Source organism: Rana temporaria, chromosome 11, assembly GCF_905171775.1.
Source record: "Rana temporaria chromosome 11, aRanTem1.1, whole genome shotgun sequence".
Classification (NCBI taxonomy): Eukaryota; Metazoa; Chordata; class Amphibia; order Anura; family Ranidae; genus Rana; species Rana temporaria.
Genome location: NC_053499.1, coordinates 39,897,603 through 39,910,256, shown reverse-complemented (window position 1 = coordinate 39,910,256; position 12,654 = coordinate 39,897,603). Strand labels below are relative to the sequence as shown.

The following is a 12,654-nucleotide window of genomic DNA, read 5'->3' as shown; positions in this document are numbered from 1 at the left end:
ACGAGGCTTAAAGCCTCGTACACACGATCCAATTTTATGACCATAATTGTCTGATGGAAGTGTTGTGTCGAATAATTCGACTGTGTGAGTATGCTCCATCAGACAATCTTTGGCGTAATTAAGGACAACAAATGTTGGCTGTTCATGCTCACCAACTGTCTGGCAATAAATTTGTTACATTGATTTATCCGATCGTGTGTACACAAATCCGTCCAACTAAAATCCAAAGTACAAACACGCATGCTCAGAACCAATGCTAAACGTCAGACAACAATAGCAGAAGTTGCCCAAAGGGTGGCGGTAAAGAGCTGAAAAACCAAGTGGTTTGGTAAATGTTGGCTGAAAATGTTGGTGCGTGTGTATGCAGAACAAGTTCACAGCCAACACCCTGCGGACCAAAATCCACTGAAAAGTCTGCTGGAAGTCTGATTGTGTGTAAGAGGCTTAAGAGGGGAATGTTTCTCATATTAGGAACATTTCTCTAATTTCCTGTTGTATATCTTAATGCCCGTACACACGGTCGGACTTTCAGGCAACAAACTTCAAAATCAACAAGTTTTCACATTTGTCTGATCATGTGTACGCTCCATCGGACCAACTTTTTCGGATTTCATCGGACAAAAAGTTCGGTCTGCAAACGGACAAATTTTACGTCAACAAAAGTCAGATGGTGCCTAGTCCGACCGTGTGTACAGCAAGCCATTGGACTTTTGTCTGAAGTACAAACACGCATGCCCAGAACCAATGTTAAAATCAACCAACAATAGCAGAAGTTAACCAAAGGGTGGCGATAAAGAGCAGAAAAACCACGTGATGTTGGAAAAGTTTTCAGAAAAGTTCCAGCGTGTGTATGCTATGGGTGTGACCGGACAAATCACTTCGAACAAAAATCCAAGGGAAAGTTTGTCGGATGTCCGACCGTGTGTACGAGGCTTAAGACAAGAAGTGATGGGAAATGTGCCCAATAGTACAAAAACAGAAAAAAAAAAAAAAAGACCTAAAAAAATGGCTATGGCCCGGATTCACGTAGAATGGCGTATCTTTGTGCGGGCGTAACGTATCCTATTTACGTTACGCCTCTGCAACTTTTACAGGCAAGTGCCGTATTCTCAAACGAAAGTTGCGGCGGCGTAGTGTAAATAGCAAATGTGGTAGATGTGTGTTATGTAAATTTTATGTGACCCCACGTAAATGACGCTTTTTACAAACGGCGCATGCGCCGTCCTTGAAAGCATCCCAGTGCGCATGCTCCAAATTAACCCGCAAGAAGCAAATGCTTTACGCCCAGCCCTATTCGCGAACGACTTACGCAAACAACGTAAAAAATTTAAAATTTGACGCGGGAACGACGTCCATACTTAACATTGGTACCCTGCATCTACGCCACATATAGCAGGGGTAACTTTACGCCGGGAAAAGCCTAACGTAAACAGCGTATCTGTACTGCATCGGCCAGGCGTACGTTCGTGATTTTGTGTATCTAGCTGATTTACATATTTCTAGGCGTAAATCAGCGTACACGCCCCTAGCGGCCAGCGTAAATATGCAGTTAAGATACGACGGCGTAAGAGACTTATGCCGGTCGGATCTAATACAAATCTATGCGTAACTGATTCTAAGAATCAGGCGCATAGATAAGACGGCTCGGACTCAGAGTTACGACGGCGTATCTGGAGATACGTCGGCGTAACTCGTTTGAGAATCCGGGCCTATATGTACACTTCATTTTAAACGCTACAAATATAACCCAGAAATTCTCTCACGGAAAACACACCAGTAACAGGCTTCTGCTGTGCCAGTGTAGCTGACCCTCTCAAATATGATACAATACTTGGAGTAACTAAAGCCCAGTTTATGTTAAAGCAAACCTGTACTGAGACACATGCAAAGGCTCCCATTGCTGAGATTTTTTTTTAAATCTGTTTTTATTTTAAGAAGGATTTAAAGCGGGGGTTCACCCTATAAACAAGAAAAAAAAAATATTTTTTCTTCTAGCATAAAATCAGGCATTGTAGCGCGAGCTACAGTATGCCTGTCTCGAATTTTTTATCCCCGTACTCACTGTGTAATCGTACATAGACGATTCCGACTGCCCACGGGGAATGGGCGTTCCAATCCAGACGGAAGGTGATTGACGGCCGGCTCTGGCGCGTCACGCTTCTCCGGAAATAGCCCAAATAGGCTTGGCTCTTCACGGCGCCTGCGCATAGCCTGTGCGCAGGCGCCGTGAAGAGCCGAGACCTACTCCGGCTGTCTTTGGGGAGCGTGACGTGCCAGAGCCGGCCGTCAATCATCCTCCCTCTCCATAGGCACGCCCATTCCACGCGGGAGTCGGAATCTATAATGTACCAGTACACTGTGAGTACGGGGATAAAAAATTCAAGACAGGCATACTGTAGCTCGCGCTACAATGCCTGATTTTATGGTACAATGTTGACACTGAGGGTGAACTACCGCTTTAAAGGAGTGCAAGGTATGGAATGTTTTGTTCTTTGTATTTGATAAGTTGTATTATTTAGAAGTTTGTGCTGTCTGTATTTGTTAGCCGGGAATGCCCAAAGGCTATGTTCTGTACTTATACAAAACATCTTCAATAAAAATAAATTTTCAAAAAAAAAAAAGGATTTAAAGAAAATACATAGAAACAACACTTCAGATAAGACAAAAAGGTCAAATAAATATCACATACCACTTATAGGACAATCTGTAGCCCATTACATATAAAAAGTAATATACATTACTAAAAACACACATTTTTACATGACTTTCTTAGTGTGAAGGCAGACTTAATATGTTATACGGCGCTGTGGTCCATAACATCTGACCAGTGAGACCATATCAGGTCAAATTTATGCATTGCGTTGCAAAGTGAGTAGCTATAATTCTCAAAAGAAATACATCTGTTCAGCTCACGCACCCATTCCTGCAAAGATGAAAGGGGCGTTGCAGACTCCCATTTTAAAGCCAACATCCTATTTTATAGCCAATCATCAAGTAAGGATGAATCAAATGCACGTGAGAGGGTCAACTTCCAGGTGTGTAACAAAAATACCATTAAGGGTTAGAACTACCCCTTACAAATACCTTCTGAGCTTGGGACAGTGCCAGAGAATGTAGATCAAAGTCCCATGTGGCTGGCTACATCTATTGCAGCAAGGATGAGCGTGTAAGCCAATTCTGGGTAAAAATTCAGGGGTATCGTATACTCGGTGGAGGATGAAACCATTGCTGAGACCTCCCCATTAAAATGCTGGTTGTCTGGCAGTTATGCTAATCCAAAGGCTTTAGTATTTATTGAGTCACTGGCCTGGAACAAGTATAGAGATCAGGGGCCAGATCCACGTAGCGCGGCGCTTCTTTACGGCCGGCGTAGTGTACAGATACACTACGCCGCCGTAACTTACAGCGTATTTCCCGTATTCTCAAAGAATTTGCGCCGTAAGTTACGACGGCGTAGTGTAACTGTGTCGGCGTAAGGGCGCGCAATTCAAATGGATGACATGGGGGCGTGTTTTATGGTAATACGTCTTGACCCAACGTAAATGACGTTTTTTCTGAACGGCGCATGCGCCGTCCGTCGGGGTATCCCAGTGCGCATGCTCGAAATTAACCTGCAACAAGCCAATGCTTATGACGTGAACGTCATTCTACGCAAAGCCCTATTCGCGAAACGACATATGCAAACGACGTAAAATTTTCAAAATTCGACGCGGGAATGACGTCCATACTTAACATAGGATACGCCTCATATAGCAGGGGTAACTATACGCCGAAAAAAGCCTTACGGAAACTACCTAAAAAAATGCGCCGGTCGGACGTACGTGGATCGCCGTATCTAGCTAATTTGCATATTCGACACGGAAATCTACGGAAACGCCACCTGGCGGCCAGCGTAAATATGCACCTTAGATCCGACGGCGTACTAAGACGTACGCCAGTCGGATCTAGCCCAGCTTCAGGCGTATCTTGTTTTGTGGATACCGGAGCAAACTAGAAGTTAGGCCCCGTACACACGGCCGAGGAACTTGACGTGCCAAACACGTCGAGTTCCTCATCGAGTTCTGGGATGAAGCCGCCGAGGAGCTCGGCGGGCCGCCTTCTCCCATAGAACAACGAGAAAATAGAGAACATGTTCTCTATTTTCTCAATGAGTTCCTCGGCGGCTCCATCGAGCCAAAAGTGTACAGACGACAGAGTTTCTCGGCAGAATCCGGGTTTTGACCGAGTTTCTCTGTGAATTCTGCCGAGAAACTCTGTCGTGTGTACGAGGCCTCACGCTGCGTATCAACAGATACGCCAGCGTAACTTCTTTGTGGATCTGGCCCCTGGTGTTCTGGATTCTCTACCTACATTCTTGTTCCAGATTAGTGAGTTGTAAATAAAACATTTTTTTTTGCTGAAATGACTGTTTACAGGGTATAGAGACATAGGGCCATATTCTCAAATACTTTACGCCTGCGTATCAGCAGATACGCAGACGTAAGTCCGATCCTATGTTTAAGTGTATTCTCAAACTGACAAAACAGTCAACAGTCAAAACAAATGACGTCCGTGAGACGTCATTTAGCGCAATGCACGTCGGGTAATTTACCCGACGGAGCATGCGCATTACGATCGGCGCGGGAGCGCGCCTAATTTAAATGATCCACGCCCCCTACCAGGATCATTTGAATTAGGAGGGCTTGCGCGGGTGGACTTTACGCGACGCCGCCGCAAGTTTACAGGTAAGTGGTTTGGGAATCAGGCACTTGCCACTTAAACTTGCGGCGGCGTAATGTAAAGGACATACGTTCCGCCGCCTCAGATATTTAAGAATATGCCCCATAATAGTTAATTGATTCCTTTTTGCATGTTTCCTGCTTCTCTACTGTACAGAGCCACAGAGCCAATACATGGCAGTGATGGTTTGGAAAACGAAACTGATTGGTGCTGAGGGGTTTTAGACACACAGTAATCACACCTCCTTGATTAGTGACCACAGAGAGAAAGCTCCCAGTACTGTGGTTATCAGGAAAACAGACAACCAGGAAGTGTGGAAATCAGAGAAGAATTACAGCAACTTGAGAGCAAAAACGAACAATGAGGACATGAAAACAGCACTGCATTAAGGTAAAGGAAGCTATTAAGATAAAAAAATATTTCCTTTACAAACCCTTTAAGCGTTGCTATTTTAAATGCTGATCTTGAACACATATTTACTCAAAAATAGAACATTAGCATATGGTAAGAATTTAGCTCAACTTACAGAAAACATGGGAATTTATGGTACTGAATTATCAGTTTTTTAAATCAGAGATATTTCCCACTAACCAACCAGGGTTAGACTTTTATTCTTTATCTCATTATGTTCGGATGGAAGCAGAACTCTAGACACATATAGAAAAAATAATTGCCCATGAGACTTTAGGAGAGTGGTGATAAATAAAATCATACATCAACCCTGTCACTGGAAACATTCCTGCGTACGGTGCGTGCCAATCCGGACATCTCTGGGAGACTCACAGCAGAAGATCTCCGCATATGCGGATGACATGTTATTCTCGCTTACTAACCCAGCGGTATCCCTTCCAAACCTCTTATGTGAATTTAAGACATATGGGACTCTCTCGAACTTAAAGATACATTTCAATAAGTCCGAGGCCATGGGCATAGGTGTACCTCCGAGTCTACTCACAACCCTCCAAACTAGTTTTAAATTTAAATGGACAAATACGGCCCTACACTACCTGGGGACACACATCCCCCCTAGGGTGTCTCAGATATTTGCCCTGAATTTCCCTCCGCTGCTGTCATCTCGCCAAATGGCACACGGGGCTACACTCATGGTTTGGAAGATGCAATATCCTTAAGATGTGCATACTTCCCAAGTTTCTATACCTCCTACAAGCTCTCCCGATCCAAATTCCTGCTAGTTATTTTGACCAAACCAGGGCTCTGTTTTTTTATTTTATTTGGGCGCACAAAAGACCTAGACTCAACAGACGACAGCTAACACTTCCCAAAGCTCATGGGGGCCTGGCAGTCCCTGATCTCCGCAAATACCATCAAGCCACTCATCTGACCAGACTTATAGATTGGTGTTGTCATCAGTTGACTAAATTGTGGCCCCGACTGGAACAATCCCAATGTACCATACCCCTGGACAGGGCTCCCTGGTGTCATAACACACTGCCGAGTGACATGAAGAATCCCCTGCTAAGGCCGGGTACAGACGAGCAAACATGTACGATGAAACCGGTCCGTCGGACCGTTTTCACCGTACATGTCTGCCCGGGGATTTCTGTATGGTGGCTGTACTCACCATCATACAGAAATCCGTGTGTAAACAATACGCGGGGCGTGTCCGCGCCGTTGCCGCGACGATGACGCGGCGACGTGGGCGGCCATGCCAGTTCAATGCTTCCACGCATGCGTCAAAGTCATTCGACGCATGCGAGGGATGGCGGGCGCTCGGACATGTACGGTAGGTCTGTACAGACGACCAAACATGTCCGAGCGGGCAGGATTTCAGCGGGCTGTTTTAAAACAAGTCCGGAAATATTTGCCCGCTGGAAAAAGGCCCGGCGGGCAAATGTTTGCTGGAATCCTGCCTGCTCGGGCCTACACACGACCGAACATGTCTGCTGAAACTGGTCCGCGGACCAGTTTCAGCAGACATGTTCGGTCGTGTGTACGGCCCATAATAGGTACGACCACGCGGACTTGCACGTCCCTCTTTACGCGATCCCACCTTCATTCCCCTGACTCTCCGCTCCGCCCGATATTGGGTAGCCCAGAGTTTGCCCCTGGGTGCGCGGACCCCGTCTTTTGTTCCCTGAGAGCCACTGCCCGCTTCCAAGCCTCCCACTTTTTGGTGGGGGGCAGGTGGCCATCAGTGTGCGAACTTATGAACCCAGACCGCCCGTTCCGTCTGGACTTCTGGAGAGCTCTCCAAATTAACCACTTTCTCAGATCACTCCCCCCCCCCCCACCCGGTAATTTTGGCCAAACCCTCACCACCATTGAGATCTACTGCTCGGAGAAGGGTGTCCTGCCACATGCCTTATCTGCCGCCTATCAACTGTTGAGTACGCCACTTGAGGGCCATCAATTGCAGTGCCTCGACGCGTGGGAGAGGGACATGCAATGTACCTTCACAACACGTCAAAAACAGAATATCCTTAATTTTACCTATAGATCCTCAATATGCACAAAGACGCAGGAGACCAATTATAAAATCATCACTAGGTGGTACAACACCCCCGCAAAACTACATCAGATTTCCCCCCCCTCCTCGGATCGCTGCGGGAGATGCCAGGGCGACCGGGGAACGATTCTCCACATCTTTTGGTCCTGCCCTGTATTGGAGCGGTTCTGGAAGACCATTCAGCACACAGTGCAGGAATTTACTGAACGCCCCATAGTGGCTGACGCGGCCTTCTTTCTCCTCCATGCCTCCAACCTCTCACATAAATCTTACAAAAAGTCACTGATCCGTCATTTACTTGACGCAGCCAAAGCATGCATCCACCTGCAGTGGAAGTCAACACAACCCCCGACCATCAGCCTGTGGCTTAAAAAGGTGGGTGAAATAAAAAAAATGGAGGACCTGATCCTTACAGCCCGCCATCAGCGCGAGCAATATACCAAGACCTGGTCGGCATGGAATATGTTTGTTCTCTCGGATGAAGGTCGGGCCCTTTTGCAAAGTGAAGGGTCAAATTAGTGTGGTAATGTTTTGGGTGAACATACAAAATTAGAGGGAATATTAGGTGGGAGAGCTTGTATAAAAAGGATATGGCACAATGCTCAAAAATTCAATAGTAGAAAAAACAAGGTATCATCTCCCAATAGGGGGAACATGGGCATGTGAGGGATTTTTAGCCTGCCTGGCAGTATAAAAAACAATATTTATGATACATAATTAAAATCTGAGAATTAGATCAAAAATCATGTTATAGATGCTGCCAAGTTTATTATACAACCAACAGAGCAGAAAGTGATTGTAGGATTGACGTGTTTCGCCCCCAAATTGGGCTTCTTCCGGATCCACTTTGTGTTTACAACATATTGGCCCAAAATGACGAATGAAGCAGGAGGTTGATGGGAAGGCTACACCGCAGTAATAAATCAATAGAATGATATTAAGAAAAATTATTGTCATCCTTACAAAAAAGAATGCCCAATTTGAACCCCATAGGCCAGGGGAATAAGAGGGGAAGAAATAATAACCAAGACCTTAAATTCAAACCCCACCAGCCATCCACATTGATCTCAGAAGACTACAGCCACGTATACAGCCAATATCGCAGCAAATGCCGCAGAAGCAACCTGCAATGTGAAAAGGCCGATTTGGGCAAAACGCATCAATCCTACCTTTGATTTCTGCTCTGTTGGTTGTAATATAAATATGGCAGCTTCTATCACATGATTTTAGATTATATCCTCAGATTTTAATTGTGTATAATAACTATCGTTTTTTTTAAGTACATTGCCTGTTTTTGTAATATATATTGAGGCGCGCTAAAAATCTCCCACATGCCCATGTCCCCCATATTGGGACACTTGGGGATACCTTGTTTTTTCTACTATACAAAATTCGAGGGCTTATTAAAGAGGTTAACTAACACTCGCAGAAGCACACAGCAACACACCTACACACCCTAACTCACATACTTATGGAGGCCATACAATGGAACGATTTTATATATACTATCATATTGTGAATCAGTTAATTGTCCAGGAGAAAAATTGTAAGATCAAAAAGAATGTTCAATGTGCCATTCATGTTCACACTAATTAAAATAATTATAAAATAAAATTAATTGGTTTTGCTTAAAATCAATTGATGACACAGTATGTGTCTTTTCGATAATTCATAGATGCAATCATATTGTCAAAATCCAGATTGTTAGGTGTATTGCCACCACAACTTACAGTAAATACACACCCTAATACATACTAACACACATAAACTGACTTATTAAAGCTGGCCATAGACAGTTTGAATCTCGGCTGGCAGGCTGAATGTACCAAGTTGATAGATCGATCATCTTGGGTACAACCAGCCTGCCGGATTTTCTTGCAATCATCAGTAGCTGCTGTTATGGCCGCTAGCAATAATCACAGGGCTGGATTCAGAAAAGAGATACGACGGCGTATCTCCTGATACGCCGTCGTATCTCTGAGAGCGGGAGGTCGTACCTATGCGACTGATTCAGAGAATCAGTTACGCATAGATATCCCTAAGATCCGACAGGTGTAAGTGTCTTACACCGTCGTATCTTAGGCTGCATTTTCTGGCTGGCCGCTAGGTGGCGCTTCCGTATGTTTTACGCAAGGAATATGCAAATTAGGATTTACGCCGATTCAGAAATGACCGACCGCCCGGCGCTTTTTTTTTACGTCGTTTGCGTTCGGCTTTTTCCGGCGCAAAGTTACCCCTGCTATATGAGGGGTATGTGCGGCGTATCCTAAAATTTTACGTTGTTTGCGTATACGGCTGGACGTAATTTGCGATGTCATTTAGAGCAATGCACACTGGGATATTTTACGAACGGCACATGCGCCATTAAAAAAAAAGTAAAAAACGCGGGGTCAAGACAAATATAAATACTACACGCCCCCAACACCCCCATTTGAATTACGCGGCCTTACGTTACGCCACCGTAACACATACGTTACGCCACCGTAAATATGGGCGCAAGTTCTTTCTGAATACAGAACTAAGCTCCCAAAGTTACAGCGGCGTAACGTATAAGGGATACGTTACGCCAGCAGAAAGATCCGCTGATCTTTCTGAATCTGGTCCACTGTCTTCTCCTGACGAGAAATTTTCTCAGTTTATGGCCAGGTTAACACACACCTCACTCCCTCCCAACCTACCCACCCTTTATTATAGACAGCTTTACTACTAGCTTTACTCGGCCATTGTGCACCCTCAGTGTTGCCATCTCAAGCATTTCCCTGCAGCAGCTGTTTCTGCTACATCCCACCCAGGATAATGCGCCTATCCTGCCCCGTGGTGGTACATCATTTTAAGCAGGAACAGTGGCGCTGTACATCATTCTCTGCAAGGTCTTCAGGACACCACTTTCTGTGGCTAGTAACTACTTTTCCTCCCCTGCTGTGTATTCCACTAACTGGGGCCCTGTAGAGGGTGGGGGCCCTGGGCTATTGTCCAATTTACCCACTCCTAATTCCAGCCCTGGAAACATCTTCAACATCATCATAGAGCAATTCCAGTTGAAAGTGACCAACTAATACTAGCTATACCATGACCTGGATAAATGAAAACGTTTGCAGGCGTGCAGGTTACCGTCCCTTTACTTTAAAACGGTTGTAAACTGCAAATTCTCGTAAAAAAAAAAAAAAAATGAACACGCAAGGCAATGGCATAATGTGCTAGTATGCATGTGAAACCCTCCTGCGCTGTAAAGTCACCGCTGAGAGGGCTGGCATGTTCCCCCTGTCTTTTCTTCTGGGTTTGCGAAGGTCCGGTGCTGTGATTGGCTAGGGCCGCGATGACGTCCCTCCCGAGCCCTCGGTCCCGGCACGAAGCTCTAAAGTTCCGCAAGGTATGTCAGACCTTCAAAACGCATGCGCCAGTGATGTCACTGGCTGAATGCAGGGTGAATAACTCCTAAACACGTTTAGGAGATATTCATCTTACCTACAGGTGGGGGTAAAATTGTAGGCTTATGCTGGCCATACACTCCACGAAAAATCATCCGAACGAACTTTCGAAAAACAAATGTTCGATCGTGAGTGCAAACGATAGTGCCCTCATGTAATGACCGATAAATCGTTCAGTGGACATAAATAAAAAAAAATTGGTTCGTTTTTTTACATATACTTAGTGCAGAAAGTTCGGACGGGAAAAACATTAACCTTACGATTTATCGTTCGTTCGGCAGAAAATTTCCAAACTTGTCCTTCGTTTTTTCGGCTCAAAAACGTCCCAACGATTATCGATTCTGTGTCCATTAACTGGTCGAAAAACGCCCGATTTTTCGTATAGTGTATGGCCAGCATTGCCTGTAGGTAAAAATGACCAAACTGGGTTTACAACCGCTTTAAAGGAGTTGTAAAGTAAAAAAAAAATTCACCTTAATGCAATCTATGCATTAAGGTGAAAAAACATCTGATGCTGCCGCCCCCCCCCCCCCCCCCCCCGTTATACTTACCTGACCCCTCGAAAGTCCCGCGCTCGGTCCCGAGATCCTCTTCGCCGATCAGCCTGGCCGCTGATTGGCTGGAGCGGATGGATTGAGAACAGCGCAGCCATTGGCTGGCGCTGCTGTCAATCACATCCAGTGACGTGCTGCGCCGAGGGGCGGGGCCGAGTGATACAGCGAGCGGCTATGGCCACTCGCTGTATCACGGGAGCGCACCCTCAATTACTCACCACCATGCAAGCTCTACTTGCGGGGAGGACCAGAGACAGCCGCCGAGGGACCCCAGAAGACGTGGATCGGGGCCACTCTGTGCAGAACTAACTGCACAGTGGAGGTATGTATAACATGTTATTTTAAAGGAAACATTTTTTTTCCTTTACTAACCCTTTAAAGCGGAGGTTCACCCATAGAGAACACATTTTCCCCTTAGATGGATGCTCGTTTTGTCTAGGGGAATCGGCTATTTGTTTTAAAATATGATCCGTACTTACCCGTTTACGAGATGCATCTTCTCCGCCGCTTCCGGGTATGGGCTGCGGGACTGGGCGTTCCTTCTTGATTGACAGTCTTCCGAGAGGCTTCTGACGGTCGCATCCATCGCGTCACGATTTTCCGAAAGAAGCCGAACGTCGGTGCGCAGGCACAGTATAGAGCCGCACCGACGTTCGGCTTCTTTCGGCTACGAGTGACGCGATGGATGCGACCGTCGGAAGCCTCTCGGAAGACTGTCAATCAAGAAGGAACGCCCGCTCCCGAAGACCCATACCCGGAAGCGACGGAGAAGATGCATCTCGAAAACGGGTAAGTACGGATCATATTTTAAAACAAATAGCCGATTCCCCTAGACACAACGAGCAGGAATCTAAGGGGAAAATAGAAAAAAAAAAGCAATTGGGTGAACTCCCGCTTTACGTGATGATCCTCTCTGTTCTAAAACTTCATGCCTGTATATAGTGCGGCGCCTCTGTAATGTAGTGCAGGAGCATTGTGCCTTGCCTGTGTTGAGTACAGTATTAGTGTAATGCTGTCCTCCAGTGTTAGTGCGCATGCTCGTGGATTCCTGTTTTATAGTCACCGTTCCTCTGAGTCATAGCGTCAGTGTCAATATACCTCTGTGCTGTCAGTGCTGACGGCTTCTTCCTCCCGTTATAAAGTCTTCCTTCTCTTCCAGAAGTGAGGAGGAGTATGCAGGACATCCTCATCCAAAATGGGATCATGATGTGCGCTTGAACCAGCCCCGAATCCAGTGACCAATAGTGAGTGGGATCCCCCTGCACTCCTGTAGTCAGTTGTTCGCCTCTTTAAAGTCAAAAAGATTTGCTTTGCCTTTCCTTCACTTCTCAGCATCAGCTCTGCTTTACTATATGTACGTTCTTTTTCTGAAGCTCCATTCACACCCGCTTTCCTCTCTCTTGTCCATTTATGATCTGCTTCCCAAATTTGTCCTTGTCCCTCTCTTATAGGAAATTTGTTGCCTGTGTCCCTGTTGCGTACGACT

At 45.8% G+C, this 12,654-nt stretch overlaps 1 protein-coding gene across 2 annotated transcripts in view; it reads right to left on the bottom strand.

The window, feature by feature from the left end:
• The window catches only part of VWCE (von Willebrand factor C and EGF domains), a 99,691-nt gene extending 87,297 nt beyond the window's left edge, over positions 1-12,394 (bottom strand). For both annotated transcript variants that reach the window (XM_040328383.1, XM_040328384.1), the window contains exon 1: positions 12,267-12,394. In XM_040328383.1, coding sequence (XP_040184317.1) covers positions 12,267-12,373 — 107 coding nt within the window. In that variant the 5' untranslated portion in view covers positions 12,374-12,394. The remainder of the gene's footprint in view (positions 1-12,266) is intronic.
• Positions 12,395-12,654: the final 260 nt, after the last annotated feature.